Genomic DNA, 23,236 nt, shown 5'->3' on the forward strand with positions numbered 1-23,236 from the left:
ACCCTCAGCACAAAGGCTACCTTTACAGGAGACAGATACGTGACCCACCTGTAAGCGGGCATTAAGAACAATTTTGGTGCATGCATGACAAAGGCAGCCTTCGAACAAAGGTGAATGAGGCAACAAGGCACATGTTATGGGGCCATGGATCACATCTGATCCGGTAGAGATCCAGATTTGTCTTTGGCGCCTTTTATGTTTGATCTTGGGAGATATTCCTTTTGACATAGCAAAAGATCTAAGGTTCAGATTTGATGTTTCATTTTACTCATTTACATTGACAAAAAGTCTGATCTAAAAATTGAGAAAAATTGGATCTCGAAACTATGTATCTCAAAACTTGAAGATCTAAGATAAGGTTAATCAAAGGTATCCAAGGGGCCTTCTGAAAGTGGAACTAAAAGCCCTGATCCACCCACTTCCATATCTGAATGTTGAACATGCATTTCAATCACTTTTATACACTTTACTTTGGCAATGTTTAATGACGAAGTGTGAGTTAGGATCATGATTGCCTCGTTCATTTGAGCGCATTGGGACTTTATTAGTGATTTGGGAAGTACAACTTTTTACAAAGAATACATTTACAAGGAGCCTCCTTGAGAAAAGGAATTGGGAGAAGCATATGAGTCTCATGGCACTTACGGTCTTCTAATAAGTTCTTTACTGAAATGTTGAATCAGGTATGCCTAGGATGTATACAAGCCAATTTACTGTTTACCAAAATGAAAAAACATGTTTGGTTGCAAAAGAAAGGAAATGAGAGGAAGAGAAAGGAAATGATAACTCAATGTAAATCCAATCCCTCCAAATTTGAAGGGATTGGGAAGGAAAGGAAAAGAGTTGCTCTTTCCCTTTTTATCCAAAAAAGTTCTATAGTCATCCCTTTCCTTCCCATTCCCTCCATCCAAACAGAATGTAAAGGACATATTGTAGCATTCTGATGCCAAGCAAACCAAAACAGCGGCGTTAAGAAGTTACAAACCGATGCAGATCTGCTCGAGGAACACCTCTCTTACAGTTCACAGCAGCGGCACAAGTTAGGCAACTAGATCATGAAACAGGTTTCCTTTAATTATCTAATATCTTCAGTTTCAAGATTCGACTAAAATTTCAAGAACCTTCCACTCACCAACACCCGACAATAGTAGGTAACATCTCTTACATAATTCCATAGCAGTTCCACTAACTTGTACACAAAACTTGGCTATTACCAATTTCTTGTAACATATGTTGAACTTCCTTCAAAACACCCAGCCGACTGAACCATGCAACTAAAGTAGCCATTGGCTGAGGCCCCACCTTAATTCCATCATTCTCAAGCTCAGCCAGGAAGGCTAGTGCCTTATGAAGATCATTTTCTTTTTCATAAGCATTCAATAAAACAGAAATACAAACATCGTTCGGCTTAAGGCCTATTTTCTTCAAATTTTTCAAGACAAGATTAGCTTTGTCAATTTGGCCAGAAACACAGTAGGAATTGAGCAGGAGTGCACAAAGTCTAATATCAGGAACTATACCTGCAAATTGAATAGCATCAAACACTCTTTGAGCACCACCAGAATCACCATCTCTGGAATAGGATCTTAACAGAGCTTTGTAGATTTCTTTTCCAGGAAATATCTCAAGAGATTCCATTTCTCTCAAGAGGCTCTCTCCAAGTTCAGCCTTTCCTGCTCTAATGTATGCCATGATCATGGCCCCACAAGCTCGTTTATCTAATGGCAAGTTTTGCAACCGTATCTCATCAAATGCCTCTTTGGCACGGTCAAGACACCCTGCCTTGCTGTACATGTGAATCAACACTGTTAATACAACTGAATCACACTGAAACCCTCTTCTTTTCATGGTATCAAACGTGACTTCAGCTTGTTTCAGAAGATTGGCCTCAGAATAAGCATCAATTAACCTGGTGTAGTCACGAATATTTGCTTCAAATGATTCTTCTAGAAGGGCAAACTCCGTTACCTGATTGCAGTTGCAGCAAAAATTTGGATCAACAACAACGTCTTAGATGTTTTAACAATTCATGAAAGGATGAAAAAAAGAAACAAAAAATCAATGATCATCTTGAAGCAATTGGAGCACATTTGCCAAAAAATTCCAACACGTGATTGATCTTTCACCTCCTGTTGAAAGAAGATGGAAAATTTCACTTTATCCAAAAGACTTGCATATATGCTCTACCTTTTGATTACATAACAAGGACGGCAAACACTGAAACGGAAACCATGAAAGTTTATGAACTTAAATGTTCATCTTTCCTAAATGTTTCTCCGCTTAAGATCTAAAATTACATGCCTCTGCTTCCTGGGTGATAGGTCTCTGATAACCTTAAACCAATCGGAACTTCGGCAGCCATTCCTGAGTCAATCTGAACTAAAGCCATTCATGAACCAATCTAAGGTTCGATAAACATGCCTGAATCAACCTGAAATAAATTCGTTCATCAACTAAATCGACTTTGATAACCATACCTTAAACACCAAGGGATGTTGCAGCTTCTGCAGATACTTGATAGCCAACAGCCACTCAGCTCTTTTGGGCTTCGTTACGCGAACCCACCAAACCAACAAGTCAGATGGGTCGTCTTCCTCGGAGTCCGAGAGGCAGATGATGTTTCTGAGGACGGCTCGGCAGCGGTTGGTCATTTTCTCCGGGAACTCCGAGATGGCCTTCCTCTGGGCGTCGGTAGTTGCCGTCGGCCTATCGACCCACATGAGCTTCTTGCCGGAAACAGCATCTTCACGAGCTTTTACCTCCCCCTGTTTGATGAGGGCACCCACTACTTGGGTTTCTGGGTTGTTGGTGAAGCAGAGAATCGCCTTCTTTCTAGACATTTTCGCCACCGTCTCGGTTTGACGATGATTTTGCTGCCATGGCGCGATTATGGCGGGCGACAAGTAGATAGACAACATTAGGAATTGCCGATGCCGACCATGAGAGGCCCGATAAACGGCGTTACAGATTCTCTCACTCTTCCCTTCTTCCCTCTGTGGGAGCCTCGCTGTCCTGCCAGATTGGGAGATATAAGTATAACATCTTTCGGGCGCGGGATTCAGTAAGGCGCCGGATAGTGGCTTCAAAAGACCTTTCAGACGGTTGTTCGCAAACCCGGACACGATCCACTGTACATAATTCAGACTGGATTACTGTAATTATTTACAGAGTTTCCTTGCTCATCACATGATTACAAATCCCATGACTATGAAAACTTGATGCTGCCGTTTTGTCTACTCTTGAATGAAAAATAGCATTTATAAAAAAAATGTCCACAAATTTGGACACTCTAAAAAACAAAATAATGTTGCCTCGTGCTTTAATAAAGCCTTGGGGGAGAACAATGTCATTGGAATAAGTTTTTCTTTTCTGAGAAATTTTCATATAAAATGTTTGGTGAGTCGGAGAGAATAGAAAAAGTGCACATTTTCATATTATTAAAACGCGACTAAGCTTTTTCTGTTGTTAACTAAAATGATTCAGGAGTTTATTTAACTCAAGTCAATTATTTCATTAGTCCACGGCTATCATTTTGTCCTCTAAAAGACATGAGAAATATGGTCAATTTTGTGAGTACACGTAGGTTTCCTCTTTCGCAAGTTTCTAAAAAGATTAACCTAATTACTGTAAATATCAATATAAAAAATTAACCGATATGAATATTTTTTAAAAAAGTTAATATCATTGAGTATAGTGCGCTAATTAAAAGGATTAAGGCAACCTGATAAATATTCAATATTATTTATTTTGTTAGTATTTTAGTTATTTTATATCATTACCCAACTTAATTACGATGAACTTCACTTAGGGTTAAGTAATGGGTGCTACTTTCTAACTGAAGGTGCATAATTCAGATGCATTTTCGGATGCAAGAGTGTTGGGAGATTTATCCCTTGTTATTGCAAAGAATCAAAAACTTCAAAAGAAACACTGTGCTCAAGCGGACCACCAAAAGGCAACAGCAATTAGGCCAATTGGGTTTCTAGGGATTTTTTGGGAGCAGTAACAATGTGTAACTGTTTCATGCATTTGCCTTAAAAAATGAAAACACTTTTGAAAGTGTCTAATGAATCTTACCGATTTTTCTGTTACATGCATGAGACAATAACGTTACGACAATTTTACTATTCCCAAACGGCCCAAGGATCCCTTATAGCGTAATATTACTGTTCCCAAATGGCCCAAGGATCCCTTAACGCTATAAGAACTTACATTATTTGCGGAGAAGCATAGGCTCATGGCTTCTACTGAACGGTTGCAACTAAACTATATTGACTTTGTTTCCACATTCCAGCAGACTTCCTCTTCCTCTCCCATTTTTCTGCAGAAATACCCATTTCTTCAATCTTTTCCTCCATTTGTAAGGGCCTCCCACTAGGTAATTATTTTACTAACCACTTCCCCCATAAAATCTTCTTCATCCCATTCCAGGGATATCTCTGCAACTCTTACTGCATGGTAAATATCACGTTCATTGTTATCTCTCACAATGACCGCAACCCTTTGAATCTCATCCGTAATGATGATTGCACCACCAGATCATAAATCCCAAAGGACGACCAGGCCTCGCGTATTCACGTCCACAAAGCCAGCTCTTTTTGAGCTTTTCTGGTTCAGAAAACATTGCAGCTAATCTTCATCACATCATCCCATATGCTCCCTTCAATATCCCATATGATTCTAACTCTAAGATCATGCAAGATCGCATTTCTCAGCAAATGTTCCATATGGTCATTGGGAAAGCTGCACGCCAACATCTTCTTGCCCATACACATTTAAACCTCTTACCCTTAACTGAATTAAATCGAGTCCAAGCCAAACCGAATTGATTGGTAAGCCATTTCCATGTTTGAGAGGCAAAATTGCAGTTCACTATTAAATGATGAACAGATTCTTCCTTCTCATTACACAACAAACATTTATTTGCCAGGCTGACACCGAAAGATTCTCATCTGTGAAACATCATCAATTTACCCTCCTAGCATCACTCTTCCATATTCTAGCTTAATTTCCAGATGTCATTCACTCTTCTCAGCCTGATTTTTTCATATATATCTTCTCGCCTTAGAATCTTTGCTTCCACTAGACCCCACATTAATTTATCTTCTTTATTACTTAAAGACACTGTTCCTGCCGCATGAGATAACCATCAAGATCTACCAAAACTTCTTCATTCAAATCTCCTGCTCTTCGAGGATGCCCTCAGCGTAGAGGAACATGTACTAGGGTGTATGTGTGACTCGTTCAGATCATGAACTGTGACCTAAACTAAACCATTTTTCCAGTATCAATGACCAGTGCCAATGAAAATAGAGAGTAGGCCTAAGTGAAGGCTGAAACCCCCCCCTCCCCCCCCTCCTCTTTCCCCTCATCCCCTCAAGGTCTATGGCTGCTTTATGGTGCATCGGGGTGGTGCCCTTCCTTTTGCAGCTATTTTGAGAGTATTTACAGCTTGTTGAACAGCCATTTTTTTTAAACTGCTTCCTTGCAATTTGCAAAGAGTAATTAGAGTCTGTTAAAAAAGCCAATATCACCCAACCCCAGCTATCAATCAAAATTCAAATACTATTTCCATTCCCCAGTTTTCAAGATATCTAATGAGCAACCACTTCCCTAGCCCAACTGATACTTCAGTAGAAACAAAACATGGTAGATGAAGTTTTGCAGGCCCATAGGCTTCAATTTCTCAAATATTTGCTTTCACCAGTTCGGACCAGTTCTTGTCACTAGCATCAGCATAAAGATCAGATGGACTTTACTTAGGAGGAACAATGACTTCAAGCCCACTCTCCCTTCTCAACTGGACCACACTATATTGACCAGCCAAATAAATGACATCTTCTTCAATTTTCAGGATCGCCCACAAAAGCCTGCAGAATTCCCTTCCATTGAATGCTACCATGCACTTGGGGAACTTGAGAATCATAGACCATTAGCTTACGAACTGGTGTATTATATGCTTTACCAAACAAACTTTTCTCATAAACAATAATTGCCTCCCCTTCCATGCAGCCAATTTCTTAGAAACTTGTTAGGGCTTCACAGTGCTAACCTTTAAGTCTGTATGCAAATAGCGGCAGAACTAAATATGTAGTGTAATTAGATTTTCATTGTGATTCAATCAAAGGGTCAATGCGGGCTCAAAGATGTAAAACATCACTTGGGAAATGTTTCAAACATATATGCACTCCCCCTTTTTTTAATAATTTCCCATCTCATGGAAAACCCTTTTCCCTCTGCTTATAGCAGTATTTTAGTTTGGAGAAAGTTTTATCCTTTGTATTTCTTGATCACGCCAGAGCTTAAGTTTCAAACTGGCTTGTATACTAGAAAATTCTTTCTCACATTTGCATAAGGAATTATTATTGTGGTGAATATTATGGTACTTTGTTAAACAAAAACCTAAGCCTGATCATCAAAGAACGGGACTACTCACGATTATTCTCAGTAAGCCTTGCATATTAGTCTGCTCTTTCTTTCTTTCTTTTAAGATCACGCTATAGATCTTGTCTTTTACTATTATAAGTTGTGGGAAAAAAAATTCTCTTTTCTCTCCCAGCTACTTCACTTCTTTTTCCATTCACCACATAATTTTTTGCTGTGCAGTTTTGAGGTTCCTTTCAAGTGTAAGAAAGGCATGGAGGCCCTATGGTTTGAGAGAGATTCTTTCTACAGAAATGTCAGGGAATGGTTTACATTGGATCTTTCTGTATACTTAAGATAGATGATTAGGTATTAGAAGTAGAAGTATTAACGGATACAAGATGTAGTATTTTAGTATTGGATAAAGCACTTGGACCTCCAAAGTATCATAGGCAGCTAGATCCCACCTACTAAGTGCTAGCAAAAAAAAAAAAAAGGACGGGTCACTATAGAAGCATACTGAATAAATATGTAAGTATAAGATAACCTTTAAAACTTCAGAATTAGAACATAATAGCTATCAACCGGGACCTAAAATATTCATTCACTTATGAAGCTACATGGTAGTACTAAATGTATTATAGGGTTAAACTTTATATTAGAAAACACCTCTGGATGTGTAATTACTAGGTCTAGCCTTTATTTCATCCATACTAACCAAGTACCTTGGTCATGAGACTTCGATAACCATAGGAAGATTTCCCATGCACTATTGAACCATCTCCAGCCTATGCTGAAAAGAAAATAGGAGACCACATATATAAAGGCGATCTAGATCCAAAGCAAATCTAAAAAAATGTTAGCGAATTTTGCAAAGCCATAGCAAAAGAGTGTAAACATAGTAGGAATACGACGGAAGGTTGTCAATATGAGATCCTCGCTGCTTGCAAAGAAAAAAGAAGATTTAGAGTTAGTTTAGAAAATAGTTTGATAAGGGTACAAAAAAATATACAGTAAACTAGAAACTGATTGCACAAAACTAGATGATTTAATTCAGATACTAGAAAAGGAAGAAATTATAAGAGAGATTCCTATGAAACACTAAGATCAAAATAAAGTGTAGTGTGAATTAGAGATAAAAGGATCCAGGGTTTACTATTTCTAATAAAAAGACAAGAGCAACACAAATGATAACATCAAAGATTTCGAAATGCATGTTAACGATATTTTAAAATTAAAAGTCATAAGAAAAGCCATAAGTCCTCATAGGAGTCCAACTTTATAGTAAATAAACATAGTGAATAAGTTAGAGGTAAGTCACAAATGGTAATAGATTATAGAAGACTTATCTATAATACTATAGATGACTCATATGATATCTCTGACAAGACTAAATTAATTAACAATGTATGACATAGTAAAGTATTTAGTAAGTTTGATTGTAATTCTGGATTCTGGCAAATAAGAATGCATGAAGATAGTATACAATGGACTGTTTCTACTTGCTCCATAGAAAGTTTTGAGTGACTAGTTATGCCTTTTGGTTTGACAAATACTCCATAGGATTTGAAAAATATAAAGAATTTGTTTGTGTCTACATAGATGATATATTGGTACATAATAACACAAAATTAAAACATATAAGTCATTTAAAAATAATTTTAGGCTAATTATATGAAACATAATAATCATTAGTAGCCAAAGATACAATTCTTTCATAAAAATATAGAATATCTAGGTGTAGCACTTAGTGATGGTAAGATAAAATTACAATATATAGAATTTGAAATCCATGACATTGCATGCTTATAGCAATTTTTAGGACTGTAAATATACTAGACCATTTATTAAAGACTTAGGAAAAATGTTAAGACCTTTATACAATAAACTAGGCCAAATAAGAGTAAAAAATATTAACATAGAAGATATGAAGCAAATAGAAAAAATTAAGGAAGCTATAAGCATCTACCTAAAATGTATTTCCCCTTAGATTCAGATTACTTAATAGTAGAAATAGATGGACATTTCGATGGATGGGAAGCTATTTTAAAAAAGAAAACCTAATAAATGCACATAAAAAACAAGAGAAGCTATTTACGAGCATAGTAGTCGCAAGTATAAAGTAAAAGCCTCACTAGTAGTATAGATCAAGAAATCCTAGCAGTCATATATGGATTAAATAGTTTTCAATTATTTATACATAATAGAAAAAAAATTTTGGTAAGGACAAATTGTGATGCTATATTAAAGTTCTATAAAAATAAAACTCTAAAAGAATTAGTCAGAGACATTGGATGGTTTTTAAAGACATCCTAATAAATCAGGATTAAAGAGTAAAATTTGAGCACATCAAGGGAGAAGATAACCGTTTAGCTAATATATTAAGTAGGTTTTTAAAAGATGACTAGGGACATATTCATGTATGAATAATAAATTAGAAGGTTAAATGAAATACTAAGATTTTTAGAACAGTCTAGAGGACTACTATAAGATATAGATCTTCTTATTTCCGTAAAAATAAGACAAGTTAGTGATAATTTAGTGGATATTGTATTGAGGATGCAGTAAATGGTTACCACTATGAGAGAGCTCAGAGCTCAAGCTCCATCAGTTGATTAATCAACTGATGAAAGCTAAGATAAGTAGAAATGTGGCCCTATTATTGTGGGAGCAACAATATAAAAACTTGTCATTAGAGAAAGAAAAGTATCATATATGATAGCTTTATGTTTACTCGTAAGTAGCAATTAACCATGGTAGTCAAAGTAGAATGTATTGTTTTTCCTAACATACTTTACTTTGCATGAACCATAGCCTCTTCAAGCCAAACATAGTTGATAGACCCAGACCTAGGATTATGCATATTCCTCCCCACTCAAACCTCATCTTCCATACATCTCTTGGCCTCATCCTAGATTTTGAAGATCACATTTTATTAGATAACCTATGACAACACACGAGAAGTCTCACTTTTGCCAAAATCCTTTCACTTATGACAACCTATTTAAACATTAAGAATAGACATATCCAATGTAAACCATTCCCAAACATATCTATAGAACCAGTTTCTCTCAAATCACATAGCCTCAATGCCTATCTTACCCTTGAAAGGAACCTCAAAGCAGAAATTATTTGGAGAAAAACGGAACAGATAGAGATGAAAGAAAAAAAAGACAGATTAAAAGAAGAAGTTAAAGTTTTAAGGGAATATGTAGAAGAAGAAGTGGAAAAACTGCTAGAAAAGAGTTTCACTTTCCCCCATAACTCACAAATAGTGAAAGACAAGATCTACAACATGGTCTTAAAAGATAAAAGGAGAGAGCATATCAACATGCAAGACCTACTTAGAACAATAGTGAGTAGTTTAGTTCTTAGACGACCAAGCTTAGGTTTTTGTTTAACAAAATGCCATAATGTTCACCACAACATCAAGTCCTTCTGTGAATGTGAGAAAGGATTTTCTATCGTCCAAGCTAGTTTGAACCTCAAGCTTTGGCGAGATCAAGAAATACAAGGGATAAAATTTTCTCCAAAGCAGTTATTAGTTCATAGCTTTTGAGGAGGATTAGAGTTATAAAATAAGAACATACAAAGGAGCTAGAATTCAATTGTCAATTGGCTCGTAAGAAATCTGTTCAGAGTTAACTGGGTAGAATCATATGTATTTGTTAATATTGACATCAAAGCTGTTCATTCGTCCTACGAATATCCCTATGAAGCTAGATAGAAACTTTTAATCAAGATTTTTAATGGAGTATTTCCTATATAGACTACAATACCAATAGACCACCTTGAAGGAGCCTTTACCAATACAAATACCTACACAGAGCTCAAACAGTGGAGATCTTATACCATAGCCAAAGAGCCAAATGCCAGTTGGAACATAACACATCCTCTTGTCACAAAGATTCATTATACTAGAATCCATATTTCCAGCCATAGGTTTTCTGCAAATTTTTGTATCCCCTACCAAATCAATATTTAGATTAATCTAGGAATATGTGAACACTTTTATTAGATACCAGCACAGTAGAAAGCCATACAATCAGGTGATACTCAACGCATCAAAACAATTCTTAAAGTATAAGATTGTGAAGATGATGTGGATGATGACTATGCATATGAAGAAGAAGACACGACCAACATAAACAATGCCATGGACAACTAGAAAAGTAAGGACGAAACTGTTGAGTCCTTAAACCTGTAGCCTAACGTTTGTCAAGATTGGTAAGACTTGACCTTGTAAGTTTTGGTTAAAATTTTCATGGGTACAGTACTTTCCATGTAACATTCAAGTATCATGTGTTTGAGGAGGTGTGTGACAAACTTCTATTTGGTAAAATCCACCAAGTCAAATATGGATGCGCGTTTTAGCTCATCGCATCAAAATCTACCTTGAAAAAACTCTCTAAGTAAAATATGAATTTTACAATTGTAAATTTTTTGGTACAAAAATTTACCCTACAAATACCCCATATGATAAACTTTGGGTTACCTCTGAGGCAAGTTACCTGAAGAGTCTACACGTGTCAAAAGCTAGGCAGTAAAATGTCGAACGGTTTCAACTTTTGAAAAAACAAAAGATATTGTTACTGTAGCAATCACTGTGGCTATCATTGTTGTAGTGTGGCATACATTATTAAGTATTGTATCAATTTTGACTTTGGGTTCAATAGAACACGTTCTTTCTTCTTTGTAATAATGTAACCGTTTTCTGTTAGAGGAAATCTATTTCTTTTGTCTTTTACGCTTTTACTTCGTCGAAAAGGATTACTATTCCTTTTTCAAATGGAAGTTTGTTTAAAATCCAATGCCTATAAAAGGCCACCGCCACCCTTCGCGTTTGTAGAAATCATCAATCTCTTCCCCCCTTTAGTTAAGAGTGGTTTCAGAGCCTAACCTCTCAGTTTCCATTCTGGCCCTCTTCTCTTCTCCTATGTCCCTCTCCATCATGCTGTTTGTGTAAAAGCGAACCGGCGGCTTCGTTGTCATTTCGGGCATAAAAAAGAAACTTGGCACATTTTAACATCTCAGTTTTTCTAAAATGACTCATTTTCAAGGACCAAAGTGGTGTTATCCATAAAATAATGTAAAAATGAAAGACAACTATTGCAGGTTCTTGAAAGGTGTAACTTTTTAATGTGATTATCAAAGAAATCTGTGTGACCTCTGAAATTGAGTTTTGCACACGCAACTCACTTGATTGACGTGGTTCAAATTTTACATAGTTGAAGACCAAAGCGTTCGTAAATCTGGATCATGCAGAGAAAATATTAAGTTCATGTGGGTCAAGCATGGTTCAACAAACAGATCTTTCATAATTCGTATCTAATTCCTTTTTGGTGGTTCATAAATGACAAGAGTATATCCAAAATTCTCATGTTCTTTAGTATGGATCATACGAGTAGAACGTACATTTCAAATAATTTTTTTTTAGTATGGATTACACAACTAGAACATGAATTTCAAATAAAATTTAATAAATCCAGGCCATCATATGCGAGGAGAATACACTCTCTAAGTGTCTAACACACTCACACTCTTATATATATACTCATCATGCTATTGGATTACACTTTCCACAGTCAAACCGAGCACGTGGTTAATACATGCCACACAGCCAGACTGGTTGCACTATCTATCACATTTCCCTTTTTGTGAGCTGGCAGGAGGACAAGGCACTCAGGTGGATCACATGGAATGCTGTGATCGTAGCCCTTAACCAAGTCACAAAAACCAGTTCACTGACTACAAAAAATCTTTGTTTGGATGCATAATATGTGCATTTTTTCTTTGGATTTTCTGTTAGATGGTTGTTTATAATTGAAATAGTTAAAAGAAACCAGTTCAGCAAGTTAACCAATTAAGCAAATTAAAACAAACGAGACAGATTAAGTTAACAAAAACAAGTTAAACTAATCGAGCTCAAGCTCAACGTTGTATCGTCAGGTTGAGCTCAAGCCTATTATATAGATCTTTACTCGGCTTGTCTGCAGCCCTGTGGCCCCATGCGTTTATCTTCACTGCAGAGAAGGATTAGGTCAAGGAAGGACGATTGGGCCTTTCACCACAAAGGGTCCAGGACCAGCACCCCTGCCTTACAATAAAAAAAGGTTCTGGAAAATGATATTTAAAGGAGGAGTCGCCAACAAACCAATCAACGTCATTCAGGTTGTGTTTGATGCCCTCAAATATTGGATCCGAGAGTTGATTTTGGATCCTTGAATCTTAGATCCAAGGTTTTTAAAATCGAACCATTAAAAATGTCATTTTTGATGTCTTTTTCATGTCACATGAATGGCTGGACTTCTCTATCTATCCATATGCGTGTGTGTGAACCGAAAAAAGAAGGGTTTGAATCTCTCTAATTCTGACAGCAAAATAAAAAGGGTTCAAAACCTCAGCCAGAGTAAAAGTTTTCAATTTTGAACCCACGGCTAAGGGTTTCCTTTTTTTTTTTTTTTCCAGCAAGCCATTCATCGAGAGGTGACAAAAGAGAGAGAGAGAGATCCCTCAGACAGGTCAGTGGTTACTGGCAGGAGTTATGGTGCATCTCTTCCCTTCCCGCCGTAACCTCTCCCACGGAGCTGATATTCACAGGATAGGTTCAAACCCACCAGGACCCCTCCGACTTGAAATCTACGGATTTGTGATCGATTTCAGGTCCTCAGTGGATCTGAAATCCACAGATTTCAAAATTGGTGGCATATCTCTGACGTTGGATCTGAAATCCACAGCTATCAAACACACCCTAATAGAGATTAAGAGAATAGATAAAAGTGAATTCAAGTCACCAGCTCTGCATCCATACATGAAAAAACCTCATCGAGTAACCTTCGCCATAAAGAAGAAGCATCCCCGTTGCTTTGGCCCGCCCGGTGAAGGAGATCATTTGAGTACTGCATGAAATAATGGTTTTCATAATTTAGCACGCTGAAAAATTTACAAGTCTTAATCCAAACTTGAGTTGACCAGTATGAAACTGATAACCAATTTCATATATCAAATGTATTAAATAGGACCAGCCAGAAAATTTTGCGTTGCCTTGAACACACTTTGCCCGTTTGCAGCCCAACAGACACCATCTATCATCGTCACCACCTCGTTACCACGCTTAGCCAGATAAATATTTGTTTTATGTTACTTTATGAGATACTTGTGGAGATCATCATTAAAAAAAAAAACCCTAGTCCAAGTCTACTACAGGAAAATGTGACCACCAACAGAGAAATCATTAGCTATAGTTAGTAGATGGATGACAGTTAGCAGATGGAGAATGATTATCCTAAAATTATTTACCAGTTCCTGCCTTTAATATTTCTCATCAGACACTTCTGCAGTGGAATTCATAAATCTAAATCGCTAAATGAAGAATATACCAGTAACAACATCCTTTACCCTGGATACAAAATGCCTGGGCAGGTTTGAACCACCTTTGCAAAGGTAAGCACGAGGCTACCAACCAAATTCCACGGGTACCCTCTAAAGTGAAAAGATTATGGCACGTACTTGTCTCACTTGAAGTACCTAACTGTCAAGTGCGCCCAGTGCCTTCATGTCTTCTAGGAATGCCATGTAAGAATCATCAATGCTCTGCACTTTGGGCCCAGCTTTGCTGGATTGGACTTGGATGGACGACTCCGCCTTTGTTGGTGCCAACAATGGGCTTGGGGTCGCTGAAACACTCGTACCTTTTGGTTTAGGCTTCTGGACGCTCTCCCTCCTCACTCTGACAGAAGCTGGAACCTGTTGATTTTCCAACAAATCTGGATTACATAAATCTATATATGGGTTTTGTATTCCAAATGTTTGTCCAGAGAATAGAAAGTGATTAACAATGGAAACATTAATACCACAAAATGTCTTTATCAAAGATGTAAAACACATAAATTTTCAAACAAGGATGATAGCATGTACTTTTTGCTGGATCATGCTAGGCACCATCAGAAAACGAACTTCACAAACTAAGATATTACTTAAAGGGACTTGTGGACCTTTGTTTCCTCTCAGAATGCTGCAGACAGATGCATGAAGTTTTCCTTTTTAGGAACATCAGAGATAAGCAGTGACAGATGCATGCATACATGAAGCACAGATGCATGCATGTATCAGCACCATACAAATGCTTGTTGCACGTGCATTAGTGCAAAACCAACATGCACATGCGCAGAGAGAGAGAGAGAGAGAGAGAGAGAGAGAGAGAGAGAGAGAGAGGTGCAACAATTTGGATACTGTTTTGTAGAACACAAAGTCGATCAGTATAGCAGAAAATGGCATAACCACAACAGCATACAAATAACCTCCTCTAAACCCAAAATAATCAACGACTAAGCATGCAAATACGCGATAGGCAACCTTACCATGGCTGTTAGTTCAGGAGTATGTTGTGCAAGAGGCCTCTTCACAACAGTGGACACTGCAGATTTAACGTAAGATGGTTTCTGAGGAACAGATTTGACAGCAGAATGATCGTCTTCATGAAGAGGAGGTGGTCCTGGAACCATAAGTGGTGGTCTCAACATAGTGGGTGGAGCATAAGGCATCTGGCCAAAAGGAGGTGGTGGCCCAGGTGGCATCATTCCAGGAACCACAGGTCGAATAGCTAGAGAAGAAGGCAGCGTCGGCCGCAACTCCGTTGGTGGAGGAGGTGGAGGGAAGCGAGATACGCCAGGTGGCAAAACATCAGCTTGCATGGGATGGGGTAGAGGATGTGGTGGAGGTGGTGGTGGAAGCTTCCTAGAAGCATCTTTCACTCCACTAACGTTGGTTTCAGGACCAGAATTTGTACTTCCAGATTGGAGCTTTGTGAGTGTGGGTGGCAATCCAGGTGGTGGAGGAGGTGGAGGGGGTGGAAGTATGGCTACAGCCTGCAACAAAGAAACCACTATGAGTTGAACAATACAACAATACGTTCTGGAACCCAATGAATGCTTCACATTGAAATTTTATGCACTTCATGCAAATGAATAATAAAATCAACATTTTCCCAGCAAACAGCCAAGAGAGAGGGTTTGCAACAAAAACAGGTTCTTTTCATAGTTGTAAGCATAGCCACAAATAACGTTATCGGAGTTTTAAACGGCGAGGTTTTTCTTGGGTATAATACAACAGGCTTGAAAAAAGGCAAAAAAAAAAGGTATTTTTTTTTAAATTAAAAAACTAAAAATAGGGAAAAATATAATAAGTGAGAAAATAATGACACAAACATCAAAAGATAAGTAGATTTGCAACAAATAAAAAATAGAAAATAAAAAGAAAACTGTTTGGCATTAAAAAAAATGAAAAAATGGAAAGAAAGTGACCCGTTTTTCACGTTTTTTTAAAGTTTTAAACGGCATTTCATTTTCTTGCTTTTTTTTTTTCAAAAATAACACATTTTGTAAGAACAGAAATTTGCCACTTAGAAGTAGTACTGCAATATCAGTAACTAGGAAAACAAATATTTGAAAATCCATAAAATAAAACAAGGGGAAATAAAAGCTTTGAGTGATATAAAAAGGAGCACCCACATATTGTTGTCAGGAGATTAATAGAGAATTCATCTCCTAGAGAATACCTGAAAACTGTTGTATTGAAAATAATAAGGGAAAGTTCATCAAAGGAATAGTATAAAAAATTTAAAACAAATATGAAAAGGAGTGGGTAAAACAAGGAAAATAAAAATGAAGTTATCACAGACGAAGATGTGATATATACCATACAAAAGCATGTGTAGCTGAGCAAAAAACAGGGAAGGTACTCACCCGATCAGGCTCATTCTCACTTTGGCCATCTGATAGGGCCATTTGATCTTTCTCCCTGATGCTTTCAACAGTTCCTGGAGGAGGTGGCTGTGCAGGCCTAGGTGGTGGAGGTGGAGGTAGCATGGTACGAACAGGAAGCGGCTCTTTGGGTGGGGGCCCTGGTGGTGGAGGTGGTGGTGGAGGCAATGCTGGACCTGCATCACCGCCTGGCTTTGGTGGAACTGGGGGAGGTGGAGGTAAAGGCAATGAAGCAGGAAGAGAAGCATCTTCAGTAGGAACTGCTTCACTAGGATTTGAAAATGGAGGTGGTGGCGGGGGTGGAACAGGTGGAACCTCCAAATCTGGATCTTCCAAGTTAGAATTTGATGTCGATGCTGATGTACTTGCCCCTGACAAGGGGATCCTTGGACCTGCAATGAGAAAGAGGAAAAAAAAACAATAACATCACCATATTGGTAACAAAATAATAATAATAACAATAATGAAAGGCTCGAAAAAATGGAATGTACCTATTGATGATTTATACATTGGGGCTTTCCAGGTGGTGGAGCACCAGTGGGGTTAAGAGTTGGGTGGTAATAGACAGAGTCCTGCAAACAAAAATCAATACATACATATATATACACACACACATAGAGAGAGTAGTATGACTACAAAGTATGAACAAATATGACCAAAAGGCACATTGGAATAAAAAAACACACCTCTGGCTTTGGATGAGTTGCCCTTTCCTCTTCAGCGGATGCTCGCCTCCGAGGGAGACCTAAGTGACTGGCAAAGTGATGAAACTATTAGTTATAAAACACAGAGAAAAGAATACAAAAGAAGAGTTGAAAAACCAAAAGAGTCAACCTACACTTAATGGTAGCCTACCTGAACATAACTGGTGCCTCCCCTTTGTCACGCATTTTTTCTTCATACTCCTGTTAAAATTGAGGCCAACATACAATCAAGAGTAAAAATCATGGGACAAGAAAACCAAAAAAACGTTGCACACAAAACTTCCAGATGTGCAAGCCATATGTGAACATAAAGCAGTTTAATCAAGCTTAGAAAGAAATAGAAAAAATTATTTACTACTTTCTAAGAGAATGGCACACAAATTTTCACTACTTTGCAACATCAGTAAGGCAGACAAAAACTAAATAAACAATTTGAGAAAGGTAAGAATAACTTAATGATATACTAGATTTTAGGCTAACAGATGTTAAGAACACAAACAATCAACAAAAGCAACACGATGAGTTCAAATACTAAGCAGTAAGTTATCAGTTGGAGGAAAGCTCAAGTTTCCTTTGCAGAATTACATGTCTGGGACTCTGGATAAGCTTGCTTGTGTACAAATATGCCTATGTACAAACATGAATCCTACATACATATATACACATATATACATGTGCATGCAGATGTCCAAAGTCAATGACATCACTCTCTCTCTCTCTCTCTCTCTGTGTGATTGAGTGTGTGTGTGCGTGTGTTTTATGTGTATGTGTGTGTGTCTCTCCATGTGTTTGATTTTGGAGTTATTTTGGCATTATGTCACTTGAAAGTGGCTTGGACATGCAAAGCTTAGGACATCTTTAGATATGATGGGTTTGGTTAGGATATCTTAGTGTCTTAGATTTGGTGTCACGTCACTTGCAAGTGGCTTGGAAAAGAAAAGTCCATTGCATCATTTGCTTTAGTTGAGTCAGTTTGAGGTTACTAAGTCGTAGGGAGTCCAGTTAGTGGGTCAGTAAATGGACCCAGTACACAGATCGGGGGGACGTAATTAGAGAGTCTAACCCACCCCACTTATTGCATGTATAAAGCTGAGCAAGGATTAAAACCCTAATACAGAATGAAATCTCCCTGTTTCTAAGTGAAAGTTGGGCTTTCACCGAGAGTTAGTGTGCATGAGCTGCTTGTTAGCATGAAGGCTAACACATTCTAAGTGCCTTGGAAATGAAGTACCAGGTAAATGACATCCTCAGCTGTCCTGTCATTTTGGTCAACTCATTATGAGTGGCTTGGACTTCAAAAGCCAAGTCAAAGACACTTTTTTAAGTGCCTGTAGGACACTCTTAGATGGCTTGGGATGAAGAGTTGAGATGCTCATGTAAATAAGCAAAGGTGAACATGTTCAACCAGAACAGATGTGGCTTTCCTGCAGAGACCTACAAAAAAAAAAATACACCTCAACATGACATGAACACACCATACACAAAACTAGGCCCAATTGTGTTCTGGAACAAGAGTCACACCTTCCAACGCTTCCAACCTCATAATAGAATAGGTAGGCACCAGCAAAGCATTTTAAGTCTCTCTTGTTATGGTAAAAAACACACCAACAAAGTAAGATCCACTAGAAATGAAAAACATCAATAGCCCAAAACTGCAATATAGCAACTAACCCCAAAAGGGGGAAAGAGTTCTCACCTACGATGCTATCTGCATTCTGCACAAACTCACAATACAAAAGGTCCTACAGTTGTAAAACCAAACGGAAAAAAAAGATACACATGCAACGAATAGGGAAGGAATAATTGAATTAATCAAAAAAGAAAAAAAGTTCTGGCTGACCTTTCTCTTTTTCATAACAAGCTTGAGAGTATCTTCAAGTTGTCTTTTCTTGTGCTTTCTTGCCTTGTCAAGTGCTCCGTCAGCCTCTGGAATGACCAACAACCTTTGCATATTAAGACTGGTAGTGACAATGCTTCAACAATCAACTGATGTTATGTATGCACACCAAGTAGAAGAACAATTGAAAAATGAGATGATCATAAGACGAGGAAGAGGAAGGCAGAAGTGGAGGAGAAATATTACATAACAGATTAATAATTCTCTGTTCTTAATTATCTTGGTGATGCATGCAAAAAACATTACTAAAACATGTTTCACATTAAAGTTTTCAAGAAAAAATATGTGTGTCTGAATATATGAGACCACAAAGATATGATAGAGACGATTTATTCTAAAGAATTTTAAAAGATTTCAGAAGATGGCTGTATCTACATGAATTGAAAAATATTGGCAGTATCACCAATCTCAACAAGATGGTCATGATGCAACTTATTGCTTCAAACCTGCAATCAAATTTCCTGGATTAAACATAGAGGAGGACGTGCGAAAAAACTACATAAACGCTAGAAATAATCTCAATGTAAATACACAAAATTATCCATTCCAAGTGGATCTATAAATCCAGGATAAGGAACGAAAGAGGAAGCATGATCCAATTACATAAGCAGATGCAACTATGCATATTTGCTTAAAGGACATATATAAACATAAGTACTTATATGCGATTGACAATTATTATATGAAATAGCATACTGTTGCACAAATCTAATCTCTGTTACTATGTAAAATCTACCTTTGTGAAGGCATCTATGAATGCGAATTCATTTGGCAAATGCTCTCATCTAGGTTCCATAATGCAATTGAATGTGAGACAGACTGGAGCTCTTTTGAAGGCATCTACACCATGGAAAAAGAATGGATTGGAGAAATCATGTAGTTGTACGAGCTTTATTTTGTATCGTAGAATGGAAATCAAGATGATCATTGTTCACTAGAAAAACTTCATAATCCACTTAAATACTATATAGTACAGTTAGGGACTTCATTATTGGAAATTTCTCAGAAAGGTTGTCTGAAGACGTGGTATTTAAAGGAAAATATTGGCAAAATCTCGGAAATTTTAAAACTTGAAAAATATTAAAAAAGTAAAAATGTCATGATATTCATAGTACTTTTTTTTGCGAAAATATACATAAAACCAAGTAGATAAAAGTTAAACATTTTAAATCATAGAAAAAAAAAACATATGCTTAAAAATATGAAAAAGGATTTCTTACAACTTCCTTGAGAATCCCCAGAAAGTATCAGAAACATCATGAGAAGATAATGTGGCATTTTATTTCTGGCAATATTCTGAAAAATTGTCATATTTAGTGGATAAATTCGCTGGATTTAGTGATACGAACATTATTCTTTTAAAGTTTAAACATATAAAAGATATACATGACTATATATGCTGTAAGCATTTTATAAATTCAACTACAAACTCAAGCATGTCAAGTTTCATTTGCAATAGTTGGATTAAACAAAGAAAATTTATGGATCCCACTTTTTTTCAAGTTTAAAGAGTCTATCATCTGCTAATGAGAAAAATCGAACTTATATCCATGAGCAACATCCATTGCACTGGTACCGTTGGTTTCACAATGCTCGAAGTTTCAGTTCTTAATTAAAATCCAATTAAACAGGTAAAAGGTAGGCATGTCAATTGTGAACCCCATCAAATGCTTATGCATGCATGCATTACCGAGGTAGGGTAGAATGCTGGCTTATTAAACATTAGGGATATCAATTACCCCAAAAACCATAAAATTATTAGAAGGCTGCAGCTGTACAATGATAAACATTATGCTCCTCAAAATGAATAATTTCAGTAGCAGGTCATAAAAACTAAGTCAACAAGAATTTTTTAAACGAAGAACATGTTCACAATGTGATGCACACTTACCAGAATAGCAAAATCGATATACAAGCCCACAGGAGATAAGAAACAGTATAAGGGAAGAACCAGGAGACAATAAATAGTATAAGGGAATAAGCACTCACTCATCATTTCTAGCTTCTCAATTTGCTCTTTTATGGTCTCAGGGTCCTTCTTAAGTATGCCAACCTCACGCACTTTTTTCCGTTCCTTCTTATTCTGCACTTATCAAAAAAAAGAAGTCAGCACATAAAGTCATAAACAAAACAATGTAAAAAACTGTATGGAAAAGAAAAACAAATAAAGCACTTGGATGTAATAAAAAAACTCCAAACCAGAGGATCTAAAAAATTAGACATGCAGCAAACTCATGCACATGACTTCTCTCGTTATCTCCAGAAAACATGATTGATGGTCATTGAATCGACACCAGGAGAAGTATTTCCTCCAAAAGAAACAAGAATTTGTCAGATCCTAATTCTCTAGATGCCGATCAATAAGCATAAGTTCATCCTAGCACTTGTACACAATAGCATTTCAAACAGAACAACCTAGGTCAACCAAATTGCAATATTTTTGAAGTACTAAAACATAAGGCAAGTCTATCTTCACCGCCAGCCCAAAAGGTCCTGTAAGAATACTTATGCAATGATTTATACTTATTTTTCTTTTCTGATATGTAACTATGAAGCAAAACTCAGCTACATTGACAATGAGTACTAAGAACTTAGTAACAAGAAAATGCTATGTAACCACAGAACTCGTACTTAAGGTTTACCCCTGCCTTTTTCTCGAAGGGAATAAAACTCTCACCACATTGACATAAGGTTGAAAGGAATTGAATAAAGCTTGACATGAAAATGCTTGGGATTGTAAAGAAACAGTGCTGTGAAATGTAGACGTAATACAATCAGGATTCCCTACAGGATTTTTAAATAAAAAATTGTTGAAAAGATGATCCCGGAAGAGAATCACGGTAACATATCACCATCATTACAAGGTTAATCACTCGAGTAAATGACCTTCAGATGATTGTCATGAGCGCTATAACTAGTACACAAAAGGGAAAAGGAGGTATGTCGAATCTTTATTTTGGTTAAGGTCCACCAAGAACTGAGCAAACCGATTCCCAAAAAGAAAATGTACGACCACAAATTTGTCAACAAAAAGGCTCACGAACGCAGCGGCCTACTATTCCTCAAGCTAACACTATAAAAACCAGCTTAAAGCATTGCAGTTCCAGTGGACACATTATATATCCAATAGCTGCCATTCTTTTTGTAACGGTTTCTCGATATACAGAATCAGATTCCCATAGTTGATCAAGGAGAGAGGGCAACAAGTAGGCCAGATAGTTTCCTCAGTCACCAACGTCAAAGCACAACTAGTTAAGACAGTAACATAATGCTTCAGACGCAGCTAGATGGAAGTGCCCGAGAAAAAGATAGTCGCTGCTTTTGTTTCCTCCATTTGGAGAACAGACCATTTGACCTCGTGCCCGCATCCAAACTACGAATTTGTGATTCGAATGCCAATTTCATTTGACACCATCAATAACGTACCAATTCAAAAATACAATAGATTGGATCCAACACCAGCAATTCACACAGACTGATTCCATCGATGATGAGTCTATGACTACAAAAGTCGTTCAAAATCATGAAGAAAGCAGATAAAACTGCCAAACAACACATTCATTTTCCATATATCAACGGAAGACTTATAGTGCCAACAAACCCTAGAGCCATCAAAAGGTAACCAACAAACAACAAGTTGGCCAATCGCCCATATCGGAAGTGGAGAGAAGCGAACAAAAAGGATTAAGAAAAAGGAGACCGATCAAGGAAGCGGGATTGGCACTCAGGGAACAAATGCAATAAGAAGAAAGAAATGAGAAGAAGCAGTACCCTCTTCAATTCTTTCCTCCGAAGCTCCTTCCGGTACGCATCGGTAGGATTCATGACCTTCCCTCCCTTCGTCGTCTTCATGGCTAATAGTCGTGGCGTCGTCCTCTTCTCCTTCCCCTTCTTCTTCTTCTTCTTCTTCTTCTTTCTTCCCCTTCTTTTGGGTTCAGGCTTGAACAGAATATACCGTTCGAGGGATAACCTCACGCAGCATTTCTTATTATGTAGTGGGCGGCCCTTCGGGGCTCGTGGGCTTCGCATTCCGGTTCCTAACCATGTCTGGGTCGACAAGAGAAGTCGATACTCAAATCCAACCCGTACAATCTAAAAAATAAGCCACTTTTCCATCTAGGGAACCATTTTTATCTCACGCTTATGAGAATTCATGACAACATGAAAAATTTGCATTTTTTCCACATTATCCTTTCCGAAATGTTTATTCATTTTCTCTTAAAATAGTTCAAATTTTAGCTGACTAATATGAATAAAAGATGGAATACTATCGCCCAAGCTGGCTTTAGAAGATAGTCTTTCTTTGATAATTGTTGGAAAAAACTAGGCCTGTAAACACAATGAGAAAAGTATGCCTTCTTCTTTCAAACGTTATGTGTACAGGTGACCTCTTGAAATGAGCTATATTTTGGCAGTTAATACATGCTAGTATACCATGAATCTATCTTAAGAAAATTTATGAAATACTAAAACTAGGTATTCATTAATTTGTGTCAGATTTATGAAACAAC

General features: G+C 37.3%; 2 protein-coding genes across 2 annotated transcripts; both read right to left on the reverse strand.

The window, feature by feature from the left end:
* Positions 1-1,053: 1,053 nt before the first annotated feature.
* LOC116255570 (pentatricopeptide repeat-containing protein At1g01970) lies at positions 1,054-3,149 on the reverse strand. The gene is made up of 2 exons (XM_031631438.2): positions 2,478-3,149; positions 1,054-1,968 (listed from the first exon to the last, which is right to left on the reverse strand). The coding sequence occupies exons 1-2, from the start codon at positions 2,916-2,918 to the stop codon at positions 1,186-1,188; spliced, it is 1,224 nt and encodes a 407-aa protein (XP_031487298.1). The 5' UTR covers positions 2,919-3,149; the 3' UTR covers positions 1,054-1,185.
* A 10,494-nt stretch (positions 3,150-13,643) lies between these two features.
* LOC116256231 (protein EARLY FLOWERING 5) lies at positions 13,644-22,695 on the reverse strand. Its single transcript, XM_031632526.2, is given in 10 exon segments — positions 13,644-14,109; positions 14,724-15,230; positions 16,107-16,516; positions 16,616-16,639; positions 16,642-16,696; positions 16,811-16,877; positions 16,980-17,029; positions 18,669-18,754; positions 20,715-20,808; positions 22,497-22,695. Coding segments are annotated over 10 exon segments (1,593 nt in total). The 5' UTR covers positions 22,578-22,695; the 3' UTR covers positions 13,644-13,890.
* Positions 22,696-23,236: the final 541 nt, after the last annotated feature.

Source organism: Nymphaea colorata, chromosome 6 (assembly GCF_008831285.2).
Source record: "Nymphaea colorata isolate Beijing-Zhang1983 chromosome 6, ASM883128v2, whole genome shotgun sequence".
In the NCBI taxonomy this organism is placed as follows: Eukaryota; Viridiplantae; Streptophyta; class Magnoliopsida; order Nymphaeales; family Nymphaeaceae; genus Nymphaea; species Nymphaea colorata.